This window comes from Gastrolobium bilobum, unplaced genomic scaffold (genome assembly GCF_033153095.1).
Source record: "Gastrolobium bilobum isolate Gb01-03AN ecotype WA unplaced genomic scaffold, APGP_CSIRO_Gbil_v1 utg3261, whole genome shotgun sequence".
NCBI lineage: Eukaryota > Viridiplantae > Streptophyta > Magnoliopsida > Fabales > Fabaceae > Gastrolobium > Gastrolobium bilobum.
This window is the reverse complement of record NW_026899069.1, coordinates 301,272-326,627: the sequence shown is the minus strand read 5'-3', so window position 1 is coordinate 326,627 and position 25,356 is coordinate 301,272. Positions and strand designations below refer to the sequence as shown.

The 25,356-nt window shown below is 39.9% G+C and overlaps 1 protein-coding gene and 1 non-coding gene across 3 annotated transcripts; both read left to right on the top strand.

Moving 5' to 3' along the window:
• Positions 1 to 14,616: 14,616 nt before the first annotated feature.
• On the top strand, positions 14,617 to 14,746 carry LOC133286901 (small nucleolar RNA snoR74). Its single transcript, XR_009748183.1, has one exon. It is a non-coding gene; the product is annotated as a small nucleolar RNA snoR74 (small nucleolar RNA).
• Positions 14,747 to 22,131: 7,385 nt separating this feature from the next.
• Positions 22,132 to 25,129, top strand: LOC133286889 (uncharacterized). 2 transcript variants are annotated; one of them, XM_061484389.1, is made up of 3 exons: positions 22,132 to 22,164; positions 24,086 to 24,448; positions 24,529 to 25,129. In XM_061484389.1, exons 2-3 carry the CDS (start codon positions 24,086 to 24,088, stop codon positions 24,757 to 24,759), a joined length of 594 nt encoding a protein of 197 aa, XP_061340373.1. In that variant the 5' UTR covers positions 22,132 to 22,164; the 3' UTR covers positions 24,760 to 25,129. The 2 variants fall into 2 exon arrangements, with proteins under 2 accessions (XP_061340373.1, XP_061340374.1); XM_061484390.1 differs by having other exon boundaries at positions 24,086 to 24,445; positions 24,529 to 25,123.
• The last annotated feature ends 227 nt before the right edge of the window (positions 25,130 to 25,356 follow it).

Sequence of the window (25,356 nt, the reverse complement as noted above, 5' to 3'; positions counted from 1 at the left end):
TCATTAAGATAGAACAGGTAAGAGAAGGATTTGGTGGGATAGTTGTACTTACAATTTTGTTAAGAAATTTGGAATGGTGATCAGAGTTTAATTTGAATAGGTTGACTGAGCTTTGATAGTACAAATACACAACTAATTTTGGATGGAATTAGCATCTTTCCTTAAATTCCTTCTTTAACTTTTGTGCTGTTGTGCTTTTTTTCACACACACTATTAATTGGTATTTAGGGTCGTTTAATATATTTTAGTTTTGAGTCTTTGAATACACCGTTATTAGATGATTGGTTCACCTCCCGTCCATGCGTTTTGATTTTGATTTTTTATTTTTAATTAAAAGGAGAGACGTTTTACATTATTGGTTCACCTGCCGTCCATGCGTTTTTATTTTTTATTTTTTATTTTAATTAAAAGGAGAGACGTTGGGAGCACTTGCACTTCTCACAACATTAAAAAAAATTATCACTCGAAAAAAAATAAAAAAAATTCACATACACATCGATAATTTTTTTTTAACTTCTCATTTAAATTTTTTTAGATGTCTGCTTTTAAAAAAACAGAAATCACAAAAAAAGTCAAAAATTTACTTTTTTTATAAGCTAAAAATTTTAACTTCTACAAAAACCAGAAGACAAAAGTCAAATATTTTTTTCAAATTTTTTTTTATAAAAATATAAATAACTTTAACTTTTATAAAAAGTACTTTTAAAATAAGAAAGAGGTAAAAATTATTTTTTTTAGAAGGCAAAAGAAACGGTGCTTTAAATCCTAAAGCGCATATCTTCTCACTTGCACAACTAGAAAGTCCATATTTAACCAAATGACCAAAAAGAGAATCAACGAGCGCATAACAACCATAGCATATTAGGAATTGACAGAAAATCATTGAATCTCCATCAGCACAGAGAATATAGATGAACATCATGCTCTCAATTGAGGGAAAAATGTTACCTAAATCAGAGACTAAAGACCAAAACAAGTCCCAGACTAAAAATGCCATCAAAATCTCTATTTTAAAATTCTGATATTGACAAACCAAAGATGCGCGTGGGGCGCGGAGTTTTCAATCTTTGAGCTCTGATAGGGTTTTCTTCTGTTTATGGTTGTGAAAAGGGGGTAGATCCCTCCAATCGGAGAGGGAATCTGTCAATAGACGTGAGACGAAGAAGGCGAAGGGCGAGATGGAGTCAGATCTGGTCTTGCAAGGGGAATCTCCGTGTGCGGGCGAGATGGAGGTTGAAGGAGAAAGCGAGCTTCACCAGGCTGAGGTCGAAGGGGGTGCTGGAGATGCAGCTCCGGCTTCTGATGCGGGGGTCTGGAGAGATCCTCGAAAGTTGATTTCATACAAAGATCAACTGCTTTGGGTGAATGGTGTTTGGGATGGGGTCATTGTGGAAGAGGACGATTGGATCGCGCAATGCAAGAGGGAGGATCTGGAGGATGAGGAAACCTTGAAAGCGTATGAGCAGGTAGGTGAGGATGATCCTCTTAATCTTTTTTACCAGTTTGATGTGCTTGAAAAACTTGAACAATGTAAGAGGTGGAGGAAGGCATTGATTGTTAAGCTCATCGGGAAGAGGCTAGGTTCGAAATTTCTGTGGAATAGGTTGCATAGACTCTGGAATTTAGAAGGGGAATATTCTGTTCTTGATCTGGAGAATGATAATTACATGGTTGAATTTGAGAGAGCAGGATTATCTCTTTGTCCAGCAACAGGGACCTTGGGTAGTGGCTGATCACTACCTTATAGTTCAAAGATGGCGGCCTAATTTTGATCCTTATGATGATAGGGTCAAGAAAATGGCAGTCTGGATTAGGATACCAGGAGTTCCTAGGGAATTCTACACGTACAAGGATCTATGGAGACTGGGCAACATGGTGGGCCGCACTCTAAGAATTGATGAAAGTTCTTTGAGGATCAGTGGTCAGGGGCAGCTTGAGGAAATAACTGATAGGGGGGTTTGCTCGCTTATGTGTGGAGATTGATTTGGGTAAAAGCTTGTTATCTAAATTCAGAATTGGTCGAATGCAGTTCTACATTGGGTATGAGGGATTACGCCTAATTTACTTCTTGTGTGGGATGTACGGGCATAGAAGGGATCAATGTCCTTGTAACCCGGTCAATTTGAAGAAAGCTGAGGAAGTTCCTAGTGAAGAGCATCCTTGTGATCATATGGATCAGTCTCATGAGGATTCTAATTCGGGTAAGGAGGTTGAGAAAAGCCAGGAAATGGAGGGGTTTGGTAATTGGATGACAGTCCAGAGAAGGACTTTTAAGAAGCCAAATTTGGGGCTGAAGTCTAAAGATCCAGTGGGAGGTAAGTTGAAAGTGGAACCAGATAGTTCAGGCCTTAATCCTTCAAAGGCTTATGGCTCTAGATTTGGCCCTCTGGATGAGGGCAATGAGGAGGGTAATCTCAACAATATGGCTGAGTATTCTGGTCAAGAGAATAGCAAAGGGAAAACAGTTAGGGCTTCGAGTTCCCAGAAGAGGTCTCAAGGTGGGAAGAAAAAAAAGAATGTTGGGGAGAATATGCTCACTATACAAGCACAAGGAGGTCAGGGCCCTAGAGCTGGTAATACAGGGAGTTCTCCTAATTCCTCAGGTCACTCGAAAGGTGTTTTTCTTGCTCATGCTGGAAGAGAAGCCATCCTAGTTAATAGGAGTCTGAGTTTGGGGGTGTCTAGCGATGTCAAAAGAGCTAGCTCTAGTCAAGTTCTTGGGGAGTCTGGTAGTGTGACTGATACCAGAACTCTGCAGAAGACTGGAGTAAAGGAAAAATCTCCTGATGGGGATACTGGTGGGAAGGTTTTGCAATCTGGAGTGCACACGGCTATGGTGCTTGATGACATAACGAATGCTAATGGGGGAAGGGCAAGATCCTCTGTTATGATATAGCAGGTAGTTTGGTTATCTTTATAGTTATTATTTTCATGATAGTTTGTACATGGAACTGTAGAGGAGTGGAGAAAAAGGGGTTCTCCACTCTTATTAAAGATCTTGTTTTCCAAAATAGGATTCAAGTGTTAGTTCTTTTAGAGACCAGAATAAGTGGTTCTAGGGCTAATAAAATTGCTAAGAGCCTTGGATTTGATAGCTTCTTTTTAAGAGAGCCTATAGGCTTCTCTGGAGGCATTTGGATTTTGTGGAATAAATTGGTTACTGAGCTACAGGTGCTAGAAGAGGATCACCAGTATATTCACTCTAAACTGTGCTGGTTGGGTTCGGGAGAAGAAGAAACAATTACATTTGTATATGCCAGCCCCAGAAGGCTTGAGAGGAAACTGCTCTGGGAGAATTTGGGGAGGATCTCTGGCTTCGAAGTTGGTAAGTGGGTAGTCATGGGAGACTTTAATTCTTATGTGGAGCAGGGTGAGAAGCTAGGGGGTTCTGTTGCTAATTGGGAGAGTATTCAGGACTTTGTTGATTGCCTTAGTGACTGTGGTCTTACGGATGTGGGGTTTTCTGGGCCGAAATTTACCAGGAGAAGAGGGGGCTTGCAGGAAAGGCTTGATAGAATGGTTGTGAATGAGGATTGGCTCCTGGGTTTTTTGAATAGATCTATTTCCCACATTCACTTTCATGGCTCAGATCATAGGCCAATTGTCTTAAAGGATGACTTGTTTGATGGGGATGTGGCTGGTTCTAAGCCTTTTAGGTTTCTGGCCGCTTGGTTGACTGTTGAGAGTTTCTCTGATGTCATGAATAGTTGCTGGTTTAGTAATGCTAACTGGAACTTGGCCAAGGACAAGTTTAAAGTGGAAGCTTCTGTTTGGCATAAGAATGTCTTCAAGGCTGAACAGAGGAAGAAATTTCAACTTCAGAAAAGGATTAGAGGGGTTGACAATGAGTTGATCAGGGGGCATGATGAGTCTTTGGAGAGGTTACATAGATCCTTGTGGCAGGAGCTGAATGAAATTTATGTCCATGAGGAGCTTACCTGGTATCAAAGGTCTCAAACCAATTGGTTGGCTTATGGGGATAGAAATTCCAAGTTCTATCACTCAGCTACTAAAGCAAAGGCCAGAAGAAATAAGATTAGGGCCCTTCAAAATGAAGAAGGTTGTTGGGTGGAGGATCCAGAGGAGCTAAGGAGTCTTGTGATTAACTTTTTCAAGGGTTTATATCTGGAGGACTGTCATTGTGTTCAGAGTTTGAGTATGGAAAACCTGTTCCCTGTAATTGATGATTGCTTGTGGAGGAGAATTGGTAGAAGTCCTGATATAGAGGAAATAAAAAACATTTTTTTTAAGATGCAACCGTTTAAAGCTCCAGGAGCTGATGGTTTGCATGTTGTGTTTCTGCAGTCTCAATGGGACAAGGTGGGGGGATCTGTGATTAGCTTTGTTAAAGAGATTTTTGCAGATCCCAAGAAGGTGGAAAGCATCAACCAGACCCTTATTAGTTTGATCCCCAAGATTGATAATCCAGAGAGGGTCAGTCAGTTCAGGCCCATCAGTCTTTGTAATGTGATTTACAAAGGGGTAACTAAACTGGTGGCTGCTAGATTGAGGAACTTTATGGGTGATCTTATCATGCCAAATCAGTGTAGTTTTGTGAAAGGGAGGCATGCATCTGATAATATTGTCATAAGCCAGGAGATCTTTCATTCTATGAGATCTAAATCAGGAAGGAAAGGGTGGATGGCAGTCAAAGTTGACTTGGAAAAAGCTTATGACATGGTAAGTTGGTCTTTCTTGGAGGAAACCCTGAAGTTAACTGGAATGGATCTTTCCCTGGTTGAATTAATCATGGCTTGTGTCACTACCCTTTCCATGAACATCTTGTGGAATGGGTGCCCTACTGAAGATTTCAGACCTGTGAGAGGCATTAGACAAGGTGATCCACTGTCTTCATACTTGTTTGTCTTGTGTATTTAGAGGCTGGGTCATATGATCAGTTCAGCAGTGTCTAGGAGGGATTGGAAACCTGTGAAATTAGGGAAGAGAGGCCCTCCAATCTCACTTGTTTTTTGCTGATGACCTCTTGATTTTTTCAGAGGCAAATGGGGATCAGGCAAGGTTGATTTCAGAAACATTAGACCAATTCTGTTTGGCATCTGGTCAAAGGATTAGTTTTAGCAAGACTAAGTGTTGTTTCTCTAGAAATGTGAATCACACTAGAAGGAGTGGATTGAGTAGCATTATGAAGTTTGATATTGCTGCTGACTTGGGCAAATACCTTGGTGTTCCAGTCCTCCATAAAAGGGTCAACAAACATACCTTTGGGTATATCCTGGACAGAACCAATAATAGGTTGAAGGCTTGGAAGGAGAGGGCTTTATCTATGGCTGGAAGGTTGGTGCTAACCAAGTCGGTTTTGGCTGCTGTCCTAATTTATTCAATGCAAACTTCCTTGATTCCTTTAGGTACATGTGATGCTGTTGAGCAGAAAATGAGAGGTTTCATTTGGGGTTCCATGTTGGGTAGAAGGAAAGTTCATGCTACTTCTTGGGAGGTGGTGTGTAGGGGAAAAAATGATGGTGGCCTGGGTATAAGAAAGCTAAGAATGATAAATAACGCTTGTCTAATGAAGCTTGACCATGGTATTCTGACTCATAGGAATGCTCTTTGGGTGACTGTGTTGAAGAGCAAGTACAAGGTTGGGGATGGCTTGTTAAGTGATCTTCCTAGGAAGCCTGGGTGCTCCAATTTGTGGCAGGGGTTGGCTCGGGTCTGGCCAAAGGTGTATGAAAGCTCTAAAATCATGATAGGGGATTGTAACAGCCCCAAACCCTGTAGCATGATATTGTCCGCTTTGCCCCACGCACAAGTACCGTCGAGCTCACGGTTTTGTTTCTTGGGACACCCCACAAAAGGCCTCACACTAGAAGAGGTATCCACACCCTTATAAGGCATGCTTCGTTCCCCTCTCCAACAGATGTGGGACATTACATCCTCCCCCACTGGGAATACAGCGTCCCCGCTGTACACACAAGTCCAGAACCAGGCTCTGATACCAAATGTAACAGCCCCAAACCCTGTAGCATGATATTGTCCGCTTTGCCCCGCGCACAAGCACCGTCGAGCTCACGGTTTTATTTCTTGGGACACCCCACAAAAGGCCTCACACTAGAAGAGGTATCCACACCCTTATAAGGTATGCTTCGTTCCCCTCTCCAACCGATGTGGGACATTACATCCATGTAACATCCCGAGCGCTGACGAGGGCGGGGAGCGATCGCCGGTGCAAAGAGGCACGGACAAAGAGCGGCTCCTGACAGGCTTCCAGTGCGGGGTTACATGCACGAATGAATCGAATCGACACCTGAAAGAGAGGGATTCCAAAGACTGTGCATGTATGAGACTGCACAATTTAGGGTAGCTTATAAGAATTAATTGGTACTACCTATACTAACAAGATGCATCTGTTTTTCGGTAGCCCGGATCGAAAGAACTCCACAGTTAAGCGTGCTTGACTTGGAGCAATTATGGGATGAGTGACCTCCTGGGAAGTTTTCCCGGGAAGTGTGCGAGTGAGGAAAAAGCACACTGAAAAGTCTCGTGTTAGTATGTGGGGATAGTCATTGATTCTTGAAGCGGTCGGGCGTTACAAGTGGTATCAGAGCAGGGCCTCTCATCCAGTACGGTGTGGTTCGAGGACGAACCAGGCGGAAGCTGGTGGGCATGTAACATCCCGAGCGCTGACGAGGGCGGGGAGTGATCGCCGGTGCAAAGAGGCACAGACAAAGAGCGGCTCCTGACAGGCTTCCAGTGCGGGGTTACATGCACGAATGAATCGAATCGACACCCGAAAGAGAGAGATTCCAAAGACTGTGCATGTATGAGACTGCACAATTTGGGGTAGCTTATAAGAATTAATTGGTACTACTTATTCTAACAAGATGCATCTGCTTTTCGGTAGCCCGGATCGAAAGAACTCCACAGTTAAGTGTGCTTGACTTGGAGCAATTCTGGGATGGGTGACCTCCTGAGAAGTTTTCTCGGGAAGTGTGCGAGTGAGGAAAAAGCACACTGAAAAGTCTCGTGTTAGTATGTGGGGATAGTCATTGATTCTTGAAGCGGTCGGGTGTTACAGGGATGGGAATGGAAGATCTTTTTGGGATGATAAATGGCTAGATATTGGCCCTCTCAAATTCCATATTATCCAAGAAATTCCTACTGATGTCCTGGATGCTAAGGTGGCTAATATGGTTGATGCTAATGGGGAGTGGAAGTGGCAAGTGCTTAGTGACATCCTGAACCAAGAGGTTGTGAACCTTATTGTAGGATCTTGTCCTCTTTGTTCTGATGATGGAGAGGATAGGATTATTTGGTCTCTTACCCAGGATGGGGAATTCTCTACGAGCTCTGCTTATAAGTTGCTGCGTGAAGGAGTGGATGGGCAGAATTCAAGTCCTTGGAACTTGATCTGGAGTTGGGGAGGCCCCCCTAGAGTTAAATTTTTTTTATGGCTTCTTATGGGGGAAAAGCTTCTCACTAATCATGGACGATTTTAGAGGCATATGACTAACTCTAGTGCTTGTGCTAGATGTCAAGTGGAAGCTGAGTGTTGTTTACATGCAATTAGAGACCGCTACTGGTCTATGAAGGTATGGAGGTCTATTGTGAGTAGGGAAAAATGGCCTGAGTTCTTCTCTTCTCCCCTGCATTCTTGGTTAAGCTCTAATCTGGATCCAAAGAAGTGCTTGCTTGGTGGTTCGAATGGCAGTATCTTGTTTGGCATTGTGTGCTGGTTTGTTTGGAAGGAAAGAAACAAATTGATTTTTGAAAATGAAAGGCCTACTGAGGGCAGCACTTGTAGAGAGGCTTGTATTTTCTATTCCAACTATGTTGATGCTGTGAGTTTGTATAAGAATGCTTGTTTGCAGGTTAGAGGCCGCAAGGAGATAATGGTGGAATGGATTCCTCCTCCAACTGGATGGACTAAAGTCAACATTGATGGGTCATCCAATCAAGTGCGAGGTCGTGGTAGCTGTGGGGGTGTACTGAGAGATGATCTTGGTATGTGGCAGAAGGGTTTTGCAAAGAATCTAGGAAGGTGCAATTCTTTGAAGGCTGAGGTTTGTGGAATACTAGCTGGTCTTCAAACTGCCTGGGATCTTGGGCTTAGGAAAATTATCATTGAAGGGGATTCCCAGGTGGCTATCAATTTGATCATGCATGGTGTGCCAGATAATCACCCTCTGTCAACCTTAGTGAATAGGGTGCTGTTGTTTAATCAAAGGGATTGGCAGGTTGTCTATGTGCATGTGTTTAGAGAAGGGAACAAGTTAGCTGATTGGATGGCAAATTTTGCTTGTCCTGCTCATTGGAATATAAGGTTGTATAGTGTTCCACCAGTTGGGTGTTTGGAGGTCCTGGATAGTGATCTTAGAGGGGTGGGTTGGCCTAGAGGTTTTAAAGGCTTGTAATCTGTTTTTGCTTTCCTTTGGTTTTCAAAAAAAAAAAAAAAATTCTGATATTGAAGCTATCGTATCAATGATGTTCTTCCCTTTCAGGGATTGCCACTGTAACTGAAGAATGAATGTACAAGATCAAGGAAGAGAGCTCTGAAAATCATCTTTTCTTCCACCAATCTGGGATTTTAAGCCTCCGGTTTCGATGAACAGAACGTCTGATCAATGGAAGCTTGTGCTTGACCTGTCTCCAAAGCATATTAACAGCGTCTTCTTTTATTGGAGGGTAGTGGAATTCATAATGATGGGAGATGTTTTTAAGCTGCCTCCACATTTCAGTCCATTTCTGCTTTGGAAACATTCGAAGCTCATTGATCATGTAGCCAAGCTCTAATGCCTCTTTGAAAGAGAAGAACATGTTGGGCTTCCTCCTTCAATGCTAAGCCCAAGCCCATTGAAGGGTTTCCTAAAAACCCTAACCCTAATTTCCACCTCCTCTATATATACTCATTAGTTGTGGGTGGAGGCTAGGTCAGATTTTGAGAGAACAGATTTGAGAGAACAAATTTGAGAGAAAAATTATTTGATTGTTTGAGTAAAGCTTTATGCTTTGCATTTGAGAGATCTCTAGAGAGAGTTTGAGTGAAACATCTCTAGGGTAGTTTGATTATCACTATTGTTGGAGAGGTTGAGTTAACCACCACATTGGTGTATTTGATTCGTTGTAACCATTATTTTCATAGTGGATTTCTGATCTGGACTAGGTCCCGTGGGTTTTTTACTTCTTCATAGGAGAAGGTTTTCCTACGTTAAATCTGGTTGTGTTCTTCTTCTCTCTCTCCTGTTTTCGTTTTGATTTTTCCGCTGCGCTGCCTGACCTGGTGAAGTTCAGGCCGAGTTATTGCCGAGATCCGAGATCAGGATCTTGTTGATTGACTTCCGCACAAAGGATGCTTAGCCGAGCTTGAGGGAACCGAGTTTTCCCAACAGTGGTATCAGAGCCCGAGTTCGACGGGTTCTGAAGGAGACGAGATGGAGACCAGTGGCATAACTCATGATGGAGATATGTTCAAGTTGACCGCAGACAACTTCACTTATTGGAGACCGATGATGGAAGATCATCTCTACTGCAAAGATCTGCATGAGCCCATTATCCTTGATGAGAGACCGACAGGCAAAACTGATAAGGAGTGGGAGATCCTAAGTCGGAAGGCGGTAGCCACGATCAGGAAATATATTGATAAAAGCCTCTTTGAGCACGTGTCCGAATTCACGAACGCGTATGAGTTGTGGACGAAATTAGAGTCCATGATTCAGAAGAAGACTCCCAGGAACAAAGCACACCTGGTTCGCCGACTTGTTAAGCTTGAATACAAGGACGACATGAGCATGATTGAACACCTGAACACCTACAAAGGTATTGTGAATCAGCTGTCAAAGGGTGATATGAAAATTGATGAAGAATTGCAGGCATTGCTGCTGTTGAGCTCGCTGCCAGAAAGCTGGGATACTTTGGTGGTGACCCTGAATAACTCGACTCCAGATGGAAAATTGAAGATGGATGTCGTGACAGACAGCCTCCTGGGCGAAGAATCCAGGAGAAGAGAACGAGGTACTTCGAGTACGTCTGAGGCCAACGTTGCTGAGAATAAAGGGAAATCTGACTCCCGTGGTAGAAGTAAGAGCCGCGGTAGAGGTCGAGACAGACGAGACAAGTCCAGAGGTCGGTCAAAGCCGAAATATGAGTTGAAGTGCTTTTACTGTGGAAAGACAGGTCATAAGAAGCCAGACTGCTGGACCCTACAAAATGGTGAGAAGAACGGCTCTGTGAAGCCGGATCAGATTATTCCCAAGAAGAGAGAAGACAAGAGCACCACCGCGGTGGCTGCCAACCCTGATGCCGAGATATTCCTCCTTGGTGAGGATAATTATTTGAATGTTGCATATGATGACTGCACCTGGATTGTTGACTCCGGTGCCTCCTTCCACGTTACTCCACACAAAGGTTTTTTCTCCTCTTATCGAGATGGTGATTTTGGAGTCGTGAAGATGGGAAATCAGGTGACCAGCAAGATTGTTGGTGTCGGCGATGTAACTCTGACCACAGATGTCGGATGCCGACTTGTGTTGAAAGATGTAAGGCATGTTCCTGACATGCGTTTGAACCTAATCTCGGTAGGCAAACTTGATGATGCCGGGTTAGTGAACTACTTCGGTAGTGTGAGATAGAAGCTGGCCAAGGGAAACTTGGTCGTGGCCCGAGGTAAGAAGGAAGGCTCCTTGTACGTGATGCAAGGAAAAATCAATGGCGGAGAAGCCAATTCTGTTCGAGATGAACCTAGTTTGGAGCTATGGCACAAGCGCCTCGACCACATGAGCGAGAAAGGGCTACAGATCCTGAACAAGAAAAGATTATTGACCGGGTTGAAAGGCCAAGCGTTGGAGAGTTGCACGCACTGCCTAGCTGGAAAACAGCACCGAGTTTCTTTTGTGAGACCGGATCAACCAAGACGACGCAGGTATATTCTTGACCTCGTCCATACTGATGTCTGCTCCATGTCGGAAAGATCTCTTGGAGGAGCTCAGTATTTTGTTTCATTTATTGATGACCATTCCCGCAAAGTGTGGGTATATTTGTTGAAGACTAAAGACCAGGTACTCCAATCCTTTAAATAATTCCATGCTATGGTTGAAAGGGAGACTGGCAAGAAATTGAAGGTGGTCCGATCTGATAATGGTGGTGAGTATTGCGGCCCATTTGATGCATACTACAGAACGACCGGGATTCGACTTGAGAAGACGCCCCCCAAGACACCTCAGCTGAATGGATTGGCTGAGCGGATGAACAGAACTATTGAAGAGAAGGTCCGCAACATGTTATCCAATGCCAGATTGTCGAAATCATTCTGGGGAGAAGCCGTCAAAACTGCTGTTGACTTGATCAACCTCTCACCATCACGGCCACTTGAAGGAGAAATTCCAGAAGAAGTCTGGACAGGTCGGAAAGCGGCCTATAATCAATTGAAAGTGTTTGGATGCCGAGCTTTCGTGCATATCCCTAAAGATGAAAGGGCTAAACTTGATGCAAAGACTAAAGAATGCATTTATCTTGGTTCGCCGAGATGTGAGTTCGGGTTCCGACTTTGGGATCCAATCAATAAGAAGATCGTGAGAAGTCGAGATGTGATCTTTCATGAGCATGAGAACATTCATGACATCTCGAAGCCCAAAGTCCGAGTTACTGTCAGACATGAAGAACCCATCCCTCCTGTCCGAGCTGAAGCAGGGGGAGAAAATCAAGAAAATGATGATCAGCAACAAGCTGAAGATGACCAAGACACTGCGGTCCGAGTTGATGATGAGATCCGGGATGAAATTGATGAATCGGGTTCTCAAGCTGAAGAACAGGCGAGATATCCAACTCGAGAAAGAAGACCCTCTACAAGATACCCATCTGATGAATCACTGTTGTTGCTGAAGACGGTGAACCTCAGAGTTATGATGAGGCTGTAACGAGCTCAGAGAAAGAAGAATGGAAAAAGGCAATGCAAGACGAGATGAAGTCTCTGCACGAGAATCAGACTTATGAGCTGACCGAGTTGCCTAAAGGAAGACGAGCTTTGAAGAATAAATGGGTCTACAAGATTAAGAATGAAGAGAACGGGCAAAAACCGAGATACAAAGCCCGGATTGTAGTGAAAGGCTGCAATCAGAAGAAATGAGTTGATTTTGAGGAGATTTTTTCTCCTGTGGTGAAAATGACCTCGGTCCGAACCGTATTAGCCATGGCGGCTTCAATGGACCTCGAGGTAGAACAAATGGACGTGAAGACGACATTTCTTCACGGTGATTTAGAAGAAGAGATATATATGGAGCAACCAGAAGGGTTCCAAGCTCCAGACCAAGAAGACATGGTATGTCGGTTGAAGAAGAGTCTCTATGGCTTGAAGCAAGCACCTAGGCAGCGGTACAAGAAATTTGAATCATTCATGACTGATCATAAGTTTGAAAAGACAGATGCCGACCACTGCGTATTTGTGAAGAGGTATGAGGCCGGAGATTTTCTGATTTTGTTGTTATATGTTGACGACATGCTTATTGTAGGGAAAGATAAATCGAGGATAGCCGCCCTGAAAAAGGTGTTAAGCTCGTCCTTCGCAATGAAGGACCTCGGCCCTGCAAAACAGATTCTCGGAATCAAGATCATCCGAGATAGACAGAAGAAGCTACTGTGGCTGAGTCAAGAGAAATATATTGAGAAGATTTTGAAGAGATTTAGCATGGACAAAGCCAAAACAGTGAGCACCCCCCTTGCCGGACACATAAAGCTGAACCAGAAGCAATGTCCGAGATCTGATGAAGACAAAGATGAAATGATGAAGGTCCCGTACCAATCTGCCGTCGGAAGCTTGATGTATGCAATGGTTTGCACTAGACCCGACTTGGCGTATGCTGTTGGAATGGTAAGCCGGTATTTGTCAAACCCCGACAAAGAGCACTGGGAAGCAGTGAAGTGGATCTTCAAGTACCTCCGAGGTACGACCGACTTATGTCTCCGATTCGGAGAGGGTGAAGCCGAGTTGCAAGGCTATTCGGATTCTGATTTAGGGGGAGACGCCGACTCGAGGAAGTCGACTACAGGATATTTGATGACATTTGCCGGAGGAGCTGTCTCTTGGCAATCAAGACTTCAGAAATGTGTTGCACTATCGACAACTGAGGCTGAGTACATTGCCGCTACTGAGGCAAGCAAAGAGATGCTGTGGATGAAGAAGTTCCTCATGGAACTCGGCCATGATCTAGACAAGTACGAGCTGGGTTGTGACAATCAAAGCGCAATCCATCTTGCAAAGAATTCAACCTATCACTCCCGCACTAAGCATATTGATGTGAGGTATCACTGGATCCGGGATGTGGTGGAAGGTGGAGAGCTCGAACTCGTCAAGGTGCACACTGACCAAAATTGGTCCGACATGATGACAAAGCCGGTTCCAGCAAGAAAATTTGAAGATTGCTGTGAAGGAGCCGAGTTGATGCTGAAGCCGACGCATTGAAGTCGGAGGGGGAGATTTGTTGGGCTTCCTCCTTCAATGCTAAGCCCAAGCCCATTGAAGGGTTTCCTAAAAATCCTAACCCTAATTTTCACCTCCTCTATATATACTCATTAGTTGTGGGTGGAGGCTAGGTCAGATTTTGAGAGAACAGATTTGAGAGAACAAATTTGAGAGAAAAATTATTTGATTGTTTGAGTAAAGCTTTATGCTTTGCATTTGAGAGATCTCTAGAGAGAGTTTGAGTGAAACATCTCTAGGGTAGTTTGATTATCACTATTGTTGGAGAGGTTGAGTTAACCACCACATTGGTGTATTTGATTCGTTGTAACCATTATTTTCATAGTGGATTTCTGATCTGGACTAGGTCCCGTGGGTTTTTTACTTCTTCATAGGAGAAGGTTTTCCCACGTTAAATCTAGTTGTGTTCTTCTTCTCTCTCTCCTGTTTTCGTTTTGATTTTTCCGCTGCGCTGCCTGACCTGGTGAAGTTCAGGCCGAAGTATTGCCGAGATCCGAGATCAGGATCTTGTTGATTGACTTCCGCACAAAGGCTGCTTAGCCGAGCTTGAGGGAACCGAGTTTTCCCAACAGAACACTGAGAACTGAGAGTAGTCAATCTCATCCTCGAATGGGATTTCAATGTGATCACTCACAATAACAGGAACACAATGACTCACAATGGCATAAAAAAGGCGACAAGATGAAGGTGTATCTCCTGCTGGATGCAAACAGAATTTTGATGATCGCATCCCCTGAGATGACTGTTATAGCAGAAGCAAAGCATAAAGGAATACTACAATTAATGTTCTTTTCATTATCAACCAAGAAAAAAGGAAAAAAAAAAAGGACAAGAAAATAATAAATTGACTATGATTCTTCTCCCAATGCAAAGACTATCTATCTGTTTAGAGTACAATGAAAATTTCAAGATATATGCTCCATCAAAACGGATCATGTTCGATTCATGGTAACAATGTAACATAATGTTTTCAGTAACAGGAAAAATCCAATTGCTTGGACATACAACTACTCTTTTACAAACAAGAGATTTTCTTCACAGGATTGGTTGTATTCTACATCTGACTCAGTGGCGGAGACAGAAAAATTGAAAAGCTAGTGTCAAAAATCAGCTAACCATGGTGCATTATTTTTCCGGAAAATGTTTATTATTTAATATTTATAGTTAGTAAATCAGGAAACCTGATGAAAAAAGCAGGGGTCAGTTGCCTATGCGAACTGGCCTCTCGTAAACTTGAGGGATATAAATCTTCATTGTTATTGGGTGAACCTCTGTTCTTTGTTTGTGACTGAAGGTTCAGTAAATGATGGAACAAACTTTTCTCCATTGCATTCTTATATTCATAACGGTTAACTTGGGCATAAATCATGCTATGCTCATCAACATAAGTAGTTGATCTAGCAAGTCTCGTTATAAAAATAATTATTGGGCAGGTCTGTAACGCCCGACCGCGTCAAGAATCAATGACTATACCCACATACTAACACGAGACTTTTCAGTATGCTTTTTCCTCACTCGCACACTTCCCGGGAAAACTTCCCAGGAGGTCACCCATCCCAGAATTGCTCCAAGTCAAGCACGCTTAACTGTGGAGTTTTTCCGATCCGGGCTACCGAAAAGCAGATGCATCTTGTTAGTATAGGTAGTACCAATTAATTCTTATAAGCTATCCCAAACTGTGCAGCCTCACACCTGCACAGTCTTTGAAATCCCTCTCTTTCGGGTGTCGATTCGATTCATCCGGTCATGTAACCCCCCACCGAAAGCCTGTCAGGAGCCGCTCCTTGTCCATGCCTTTCGCACCGGCGATCACTCCCCGCCCTCGTCAGCGCTCGGGATGTTACATGCCCACCAGCTTCCGCCTGGTTCGTCCTCGAACCACACCGTACTGGAAGAGAGGCCTGCTCTAATACCACTTGTAACGCCCGACCGCGTCAAGAATCAATGACTATCCCCACATACTAACATGAGACTTTTCAGTATGTTTTTTCCTCACTCGCACACTTTCCGGGAAAACTTCCCAGGAGGTCACCCATCCCAGAATTGCTCCAAGTCAAGCACGCTTAACTGTGGAGTTTTTCCGATCCGGGTTACCGAAAAGCAGATGCATCTTATTAGTATAGGTAGTACCAATTAATTCTTATAAGCTATCCCAAACTGTGCAGCCTCACACCTGCACAGTCTTTGAAATCCCTCTCTTTCGGGTGTCGATTCGATTCATCCGGTCATGTAACCCCCCACCGGAAGCCTGTTAGGAGCCGCTCCTTGTCCATGCCTTTCGCACCGACGATCACTCCCCGCCCTCGTCAGCGCTCGGGACGTTACAAGGTCCCTTCTGGGCTGAGTCACTATGGATTTTGGCTTAAAACCAGTTTATCTTTTGTTAATGAAAGTTCCATATAGTTGGTTGATAATAGGATGTAACTTAAATTTATTTCATTCACTTGTTTTATTTTCTATTGTTTGCTGAGATTTGAGATTTTGTGTTTTTATTATTCCTTTACAGAACACTAGGGAGACTGCCTTTGCCATAATTAAGGAAGTTGCCCCTGGCCAAAGCTAAAAGATTGTTTTGGCCCACAAACAGGTCATTCCTTTCTGACGCTTCTGTCGTGGTGTTGGGAGGACAACTCAGGCTAAGAATAGACATTCCAATGGACAAGGACGCTGGCCTGTTAAATCAGCTAAATTCATCCTAGATTTGCTTAAGAATGCTGAGAGTAATGCTGAAGTATGTCTTCTATATATATTTGATTTGCCATATGATTATTTTAAGCCAACTTTCAAACTCAGTGTAGTTTTAATTGTTTCTTTGCAGGTGAAAGGTTTGGATGTCGATGCTCTTTTTGTTTCTCATGTCCAGGTTAATCAAGCACAGAAGCAAAGACGCCGCACCTACAGAGCTCATGGAAGAATCAACCGTATGCTGTGATTTTCATTCATATTCATGTCTTGATTAATGGATTATTATTACATGCTTATATTGGTGGTGGTGACTTTTTTGGCAGCCTACATGTCATCATCTCCCTGCCACATTGAGCTGATATTATCTGAGAAGGAAGAGCCTGTTAAGAAAGAGGTATTGATTGATCATCAAGCTATTTTCATTAATTTTGGTTTCTCTTTTCTCTTCTTTTCTTTTCTTTTCTTTTCTTGCATCGAATGCTTATTTATTATTGTTTTGCTAGCCTGAGACCCAGTTGGCAACAAGCAAGAAGAAGGGTCAAGTTCTTCGAAGTGGTGCATCATCTTAAATTGCTTTTGGAACTAGTGGTTGGAGTTTCCTAGATTATGTCAGTTTTGTTGCTATCTTTTCTTTATATTTGTTATGAGAAGTTTTTGAAGCTTGAATAGCTCTTTTTGTTTCATATACTACTATATTTTAAGTTAATTGACTTGGAAATTTTTATCATGGTAATCGTCTAATGGTTCGATTTTTACTTATTCTGGATACTTGCTGTTAGCCTTGAAAGAAGACTGTTTGAGTTGTGGATTAACGTTTCTTTTCTAGTTTGTGTCGAAAGATTCGTGGCATAGCCTGTTGTCATACATGGATCTGCCTTTCTAATTTTTCAGTGTACGAAGGAGAAAAAAACTTTTTTTTATTTAGAAGATGCTTCTGTACCCTAGTTAATTTTTTATAGTGTTTTATGACAAGTTTATTTGAGTGAAGTTTTTAGAACTGAAAACATTATGTATCTAGAAATCTTTTTTAGTCGTATAATTTCATGGCGTTTTTAAAATTATTATACGAGGAAAGTGTAACATCCCCGTCTCGAGCCGGTTCAATTAGCATACATATGATATAAACAGATACAACGGAAGACTTATCTTACGGAAATACGGGCTAACTTTTTCTTTTTCTTCTTAGCTTCATACAAAGTATAACAAAAAATCGGACAGAGTAACCTCTGTAAATCGGACAACTGGGGATTTTTCAATCCCACTCCCAAGAGTTCCTGATAGACAGTTTCAATAATATTCATATTCAGAAGTACCAGTCATGCAATATAATCAGATACCCATCCATGAGCGCATGCAGAATTTGGCTCTGTGCCACTAATCTAACAGCATGCAGTCCAATACAGAAACATAACTGAATACTACATAGTCATATCAACATGCCTGAATACAAAAGGTACATGCATCAACTGAATGACATGTACAAGACATATACAAAATACAGGATCTAACATAATGATCCATCACTACGGAAATACGAAATACATAGGTACACTCCAAAAAGATTAGTAGCCTACAACTACTCAAAATACTGATCTGTCAAACGTCTCAGCCCCGTGTCGTTTCCCTGCCTAACGAAGGCTCATCGGAAGTCTGTGCACCTGAAAATGTTGCCCCAACGAGGGGTAAGATTTCAAATCTCAGTAAGCTCCAGGTTTATAGAGAATTCTCCATACCCCTGGCTCACTCCTGCATGAAAGTCAGATACAGAGTATACCAGTACAACATATAACAAATATCATAACAGAACAGAACATATAACCATATCATAACAGAGGTGTGCGCTGTAATTCCCAAGGGATGACCCCAAGCGGAATTCAACGCACGTGTTCCCAAGGGATGACCCCAAGCGAAACCAGAGTATCTCAGAGGTGTACATAGTCAATCTCAGGAAAGTCCTAAGAAGACATCAGTGTACCAGAAGTCAATACAGAATTTATATCAGAACCAGTCATATCATATCATGTCATATCAGATCATTTCATATCATATAATCAAATAACTCTATATGAATGCACCTATACAGAGTATCAATACAGTCATAGAGTCCAACCATAGTCCACTAACTATGGTGGAGCACTCAAGCAGGAAAAGACTCCTTAAACATAGAGCTTACCTCTTGAAGCTTTACCAATACGCTTACTTGTGGAACAAGTTACTTTTATCGCTTCAAGAGATTTTCGATCCTTCTCAATCCCTAGGCACACCTAGAGAATAATTTACAATGCATCAATAAAATGATACTATGCCATGATTATTTCATAAGCATACATTTTATCGCTTATTTTCCTTTCTTTATATTTTTGCCAATTCTATGCCAATACACAAGTCTAGACCTCTATATACCCGTTGACGTTCTTTAATTTAATCAAGCATTTCCTTAAGAATTTTTCACATAAATCACGCTATTTTCTTTAAAGTCGCGGGCATACCCTTAGGGACTCAAGGTATTCTTCAACCATTTTTCCTGTCATTTCACTTCTTAACGCATCCATGGGTACATTAAAATGCAACACATTTTATTAGAATAAAATGTAACCAATATATATATACCCCTAAACATCCTATAGTTCGAAACATAGAGCAAGTATTTGTAGGATTTTTTTCCAACTTTGGCATTTCCACCCATTCATCCATTTACACTACATTCCAACATATTTTACCTTTTCAAACATACAATAAAAATTTGCATGATGAACCCTATATAACCCATGAAGGCCGAAACCTAGGGGAAAGGTGCACTAGGGCTTTTTCAATTTTTTTATCACAAGTTGATGCTTACTAAACACTATCCTTCCTAACCAACAACAATCCATCATAATTTTCACCTTCTAACATCAAATATTTCCCACTCAAAACATGCTCCAAATTTTCAAAACATAGATCACAAAATAATACCATAGAAATAGAGGTTTCTTACCTCTAATCACTTGTACAAAGCCTACAGAATAACCTCCAAACAAAGCTCCATCAAAACCCACTTTTTCTCCTCCAATGAATAGTAATCCGAAAATAAGATGAGGAATAACTTTTCACACACTCAACTATAGCTCAAATGGATAGATGCAATGGATTCCTTGAGTGGTTCCTAATCAATTTCAAGTGGTGGGTCATAAGATTTGGTTGAGAATTCAAGAATAAATCAACAAAACAAGCAAAACCCTAACCCCCCCTTTTCCATGGCTGAAGCTCGGCCCTTCAAGAGAGAGAAGAAGAAATTTTTGCAATGAATAGTTATTCATTTAAGTGGCCAAGCTATTTAGGCACATGTGACCCTTTTGTCGGATGTTTTTCTATCGCGTATTTCACTTAAATTTACTCGAAACTTAACTTAAAGCTACGGATATATTTTTATTTTTCTAAAGTTATTTACATTAATTTTTATTTCCTAAGGAACAATATTCATAATTCACAGTATGGTTTCTGCACCGTTTTTAACGAAATGCACTGTGAACCACTAACTGTCAGTCTTTTACTTACGAAACTCAAAACTTATAAACTTATCATCATTGGGCCTATTTTGACTTGTATAGCATACATTGGACTTTCTTACTCTTATTCCATCATTTATTTATTTTCTGGACTCTACTGGTTGCTCAACAGCAGTACAAAATATCCGGTAGAAACACTATTCACGAGATTTTCATGGAAAGTGTCAGACTATACAATTTTTCATTCTGAACTCATTTGTCGTCAGAATTGTCAAATTATGTCTCTCAAATCATTTTGCTTATTTAAGCTCTACCGGTTAATTCACAAGATTGCGAATTCTCTGACAGAACGCACTGTTCATAACATAGTCATGATTACAGTCAAAATACTCGGAATCACTCACTGAACCTAATTATGGCATTTAAATCCTTAAATTAAATCTCTAATTAAAATTTACCATTTTTGATCATTATAGAAAGTACCGTGAATTAGTAGTGTTAAATGATTATACGAGCAATTGTGAAATTCTGTAATGCTAATTAATTTAGGTGAACTAATTGGCAAAAGCCGAAGTTCGCTTGTGGTAGTATTGTTTTGTGTCATCCATTTTCCTCTTAATTATTTTACTCCTTATTTTGAAATCGGTGCCGCATCTTTTCTTACAAAATTAGTGAAATGTTATGTATCATAACCCGAATGGAAGACCAACTTAGCAAGAATTCTGAATGATGAAATAGGCTATATTGTTTAACTACGGTCGAATCGAACACGATAAGTAGTAGACCATCGCTATGCTATGTTTCTAAAATCTTAAATCTTCCTGGTATATCTACACAAACTTTGAGGTTAACCAGGAATAAATATAAAAAAAATATTAAAAATAAGGCCAATGTATTATACTATGATTAGACTCTGTCTCTAACGTAATAATTTATGTTTTTAAAATCTTCATGCCACATTTAGGCAGATTATTTAGTTAATTATTAATAATAATGAAAATATGGCCAATGGATTAACAAGCCAATGTTTTAACCTTGGAGTCAAGAAGGCTGAGCCTTTATTGTGCATTTTTGCTAAATATGGGCCTGTGGCATGTCAGACCAGCCCGTATGTATAGCTCTACTCATACACCTAATAACAAAATAAGCCGAACAATTTTCTCAATAATTATACCATAGAATAGGTATACAAGAAAATACACCCTAAATCCCTAATAGAAATATAAAATGCCTTTATTTTTTTTAAAGAAAAAACAATACAATGCATTTGGTCCAAAAAATGGCTGTGGATATATAAAAGGGTGGTTCAATTTTTATAAAAAAAAAAAAAAGAACAAACAAAATGATGGTGGAAGAATCATAACTAAAGCAGACTCAAAAGTTGCTTTCACAGGAATTTCTGAGTGCAAGTTAGAATGGTGTGGATATTATAAAATTACTTTTTTTAAAGTTAAATTTGAAAAAAAAAAAAAAACATATTTTAGGGTGAAGAATTTGTTTTAAACCCCATGAAGGATACGCATATTATCTATTAATGAAAGACTCCGGTTAAAATAAACTCAATACATTCGAGTTTTACCAACTGAACTAATCCTCACTATTCATTAGCATAAAATTAATTCACACAATACAATTATGAGAAGTTGCTATAAAAGTTTTGCAAAATCAACTTGTTTGCACAATGAAGAGTGTTATTTATCCTTACATTTTAGTGACTCAACATCAGTATCTTAAATTAAATTAAAAATAAATACATCAGCAACTATACATTTTATAAACAATTTCATTTTAAAGGATGCTTAATGCAAATATTTATTTACTTAAATAATAATATTCAAACATTATAATACTCTTGCATGTAACAAGACAAATCAAAAGAAAAACATTATCACACACGGGAAAATTGTTGAAATTATATAATTAAACTTTGGGGTATGATATATTTAACGTTCGCTTTTTCTGTTGTTACACTGCAGATAAGTTATCTGTAGTAAGTCCAATACGACGTCGTTTTAGGACTGAAATCATGGTATTTTTGTAATTTTAATTTATTTCAGAGTTATAATAGTCTTTATATTTATAAATTTTTAAGATTTCAATACCAAAACGACGTCGCTTTGGAAATTAATGCAGATAACTTGTCTGCATTAACTGCAAAAATATTTCCCCATATATTTATCACCCTAAAATTTTATTATTCTTACAACCAATCTAATCACTGTTGATTTTTGTGAATCTAATAATTATAATTTATCGAGTTAATTATTAATTTTTAATAAATTATAACTATTTGATTGCAGAAAATCAACGATAATTAAATTAATTATAAAAATAATAAACTTTTGTGATGTTAAGTATATCTTTCCTCTTAAACTTTTACCCAATGGTAGTGAGGTTCTCACAATTTTAATGAAAAATAATCAGTAGCATAGTTCTAGTACTGGTGAAATAATATTTTAACCCCTTTTTACCAATTCCCATATATATATATATATATATATATATATATATATATTATAATAATCGAATCTCGCTCCTAATCGACGCTTCTATCTTCCAAAGGTAAGAGAGTTCTTCCTTTTTATTTTTATTTTTATTTTTTCCTTTTTTTTTTTAATTTCGGGTTACCCGATTACCGGAAACCCTATTTCAACAATATTTGGGGTTTTATTCAGTGTGTTGTTGAATATCGAGATACAAAAATGGAGGCCACTACTTTTCTTTGTTGCATAATTGATCTTATATCTATATCCAAAACTATATCAAAATTTCATTGAAATTTCGTGTTGGGTGTGCTTTTACAATGAGTGTTACTGTATTGGGGACACAGGGACTGCCAATAACGTGTATTTTTAGAAGATTTGGTAAACTTGAACGAAAGTATCAATCATCTCTGAGCAACCCTTTTCTCAATTTTAAGTATAGAGATTGAAGTTGTTTGCACCAAACATTTCACTGAGCAGAGATTACAGCTATATCCTACAAAACTGAAATCTAGTCCAAAGATTTGTTGTGAAACTTTTGTATCACTTTGTTGTGTTGCACAATATCACACCTGTAACATCCCGCAAAATTAGAAAATTTCATAACTTGCAATTAGGGGTGTGTAGCATACTTGAAACTCGAATTGGATTTATGTGTAGAGTGAAATTAATTCAAGTAGGAAAATTATTTTATTACTAATATAAGCGAGTATATGTGTATATTTTAAAAGATTCAAGACACTAGTTAAAAAGGGAGAGTACTACATTTAATTACAATATGGGTAGGAACCTTAATTATTAACTTGTGGGAACATGAAATAATAATTATTAGGAAAATATTTAAAATACAACATACGATGAAATCCTAGATAATATTTGGTGAACTATATGAAACAACATGGCTTAGATGAATCATAGGGTTCAATTCCCTCATGGGCCACGGCCCAAACCTTTTAAAATAAGGATTTAAGTCTACTTTGCGGGTTCTGTTTCGGGAGCTACAGAACTCCAAATGAACTATATTTTTTTATGTACGTGAAGCCCCGAATGTCTAGTTTCTTCGTAGCAAAGAAAATTTTGTAAGCTCTTGATTTCGAATTTACATGATTTTTGCAAGACAGGCTGTTTTCAAGAAAATTCAGAGTTGCGCAGCGAAAGTCTTTTTAAAATTTATTTGCTGTTTCTATTTTACGAAGTCAGTTTTCCAGGCAAGATTTCAATTGGTAACATCAAAATGTTTTTACAGAATAAGAATTTTATACGATAACGTTGCGACTCTAATCGGTTTTAGCAGACACTTCCCTTGGATGCATACAGGGGAGGGTGTCACAACACCTTGTTGTATTTCATCGAGGCATTATCTCCGTTTTAACATTTATAGTCCTAGCCAGGTCGTTAATCTCCATTGGGATTGTGATTAATTTTTAGGCTTGACATTTGTCCAGGGCTCTGGAGCATAGTAGTTAAAATTCCGATTTAAATCTACACTTTTATGATTTTATGATTTTTTTTTAATCAAAATGATTTCATCAAAATTCCAAACACTTTTACGATTTTTTTTAATCAAAACAATTTCATCAAAATTCCAAACGCTTTTATGTTTTTACGATTTTTTTTTATGCTAGGATTTTACGTTTTACTATTTTTTATTCTCCTTCCGATTTTAGGTAAAATTCTGATTTTAACTACTATGCTACGGAGAATAAACTTTACTTGAAGTTTTGGATAATTCTTTGTCTATTTTCTGATAGATAGGGTCTTCGTGTTTTGCTTGGCAGTTATTAGATGGATTATAGAATAGTATGTGTCAGGGCACGAGAGATTCTTGTGTTATTACTGAGAAAGATACATAATATTTACTTAATGTTTCATGTAAGATCATGTTTTATGGTATAATCATAAGTACTAGTTTGTTGCGCATCTTGTAGCACAGCTTTAGATCTAAGACCTTTTTTTATTGGATTTCTCAAGTGTTTTTTCTTAATTTTTTGCTTCATTAGATGGACTGGCAAGGGCAAAAGCTAGCTGAGCAGCTAATGCAGATAATGCTGCTTGCATTTGCTATGACTGCATTTGCTACAGGATATGTCATGGCTTCTTTCCAGATAATGATCCTTGTATATGCTGGCGGTGTGATTCTCACTACATTGGTGACGGTCCCTAATTGGCCCTTTTTCAACCGCCATCCTCTTAATTGGTTGGATCCAAGTGAGGTAGAAAAGCATCCAAAGCCACAACCACCATCCTCTTCTTCTTCTCTAATTTTCTCCACTGAAATCTTAGCCAACACACATCAGTGTGACGGCAATCTCTCTCTTGGAATAAGCAAAAGCACTACCCTTCTCTTACAAGACAACAAGGTGGTATGGATTTAAAAAAAAAAAAACCATTTTTTTTTCTTTCTTTATCTTCTTCTAATTGTTACTGTTTATGGTTTGTTCAGATCATACGCGCAACAATCTTTTATCTGAGTAAGGACGATGGGTCAACCAAAAAAAAAATAATAGACTACATAAAGCAAGATTACGGGGAACTACCGAATCTCCCGGAATTGGTGGCTCTTAACTTGAAGCATTTGACGGAGAGCGGAGAGGTCGAAAAGGTCAACAACAGTTACAGGTTCCTAGTAGTTCTGCTGAGCATCCCATGGAAGAAGAGGGAAGTGGGGGATTGACTACCCAGGACGAGGCTTCTGTTGCTCCTCCTCCTCCTCTGTTGGGTTTTAAACTTTATTTGAATAAAAGAAAATAGAAAATGAAAGGTTTTTTGGTGAAGAGGTGTGTCTCTTAGGAATTTGTTAGTGGACATTAATGAGTTTAAAGTTTCTAAGAAGTAGTCATTAATGTGTTTAGATTTCCTAAGTTAGTCATTAGTATTTCTAGTTATTTGCTATTGCTTTTAAATAGCACCATGTAAATCATTTGAAAGTAAGGCTTGAATGTTAAAAGATATACAAAGAGGTATATTCAGAGAACTCCTTGTGTGTTTGAAGTGTTTGAGAGAAACACCATTAGAGGACCTGCGATTCACAAATTGGTATCAGAGCTTGAGTTATGGAGAGTGTGAGCACTTCCAGTATGTCGTTGCCCCGCCTGACAAAGGCGAATTACGTAAATTGGAGTATCCAGATGAAGGCGTTGCTCGGATCCCAGGATGCTTGGGATGTTGTTCAGGACAGTTTTGCTGAACCTGCAACCACTGCAGGATTTACAGCAGCTCAAACCAAGGCGTTGAAAGAGACGCGTGCGAAGGACAAGTCAGCCTTATACAC

What these genes read in the sequence shown, in the direction of transcription:
- LOC133286889 (XM_061484389.1), top strand. Translation starts at nt 24,086, where the DNA reads ATGGACTGGCAAGGGCAAAAGCTAGCTGAGCAGCTAATGCAGATAATG. An exon ending in TCTTACAAGACAACAAGGTG is followed by an intron (nt 24,449 to 24,528) that starts GTATGGATTTAA and finishes TGGTTTGTTCAG; the next exon opens with ATCATACGCGCAACAATCTT.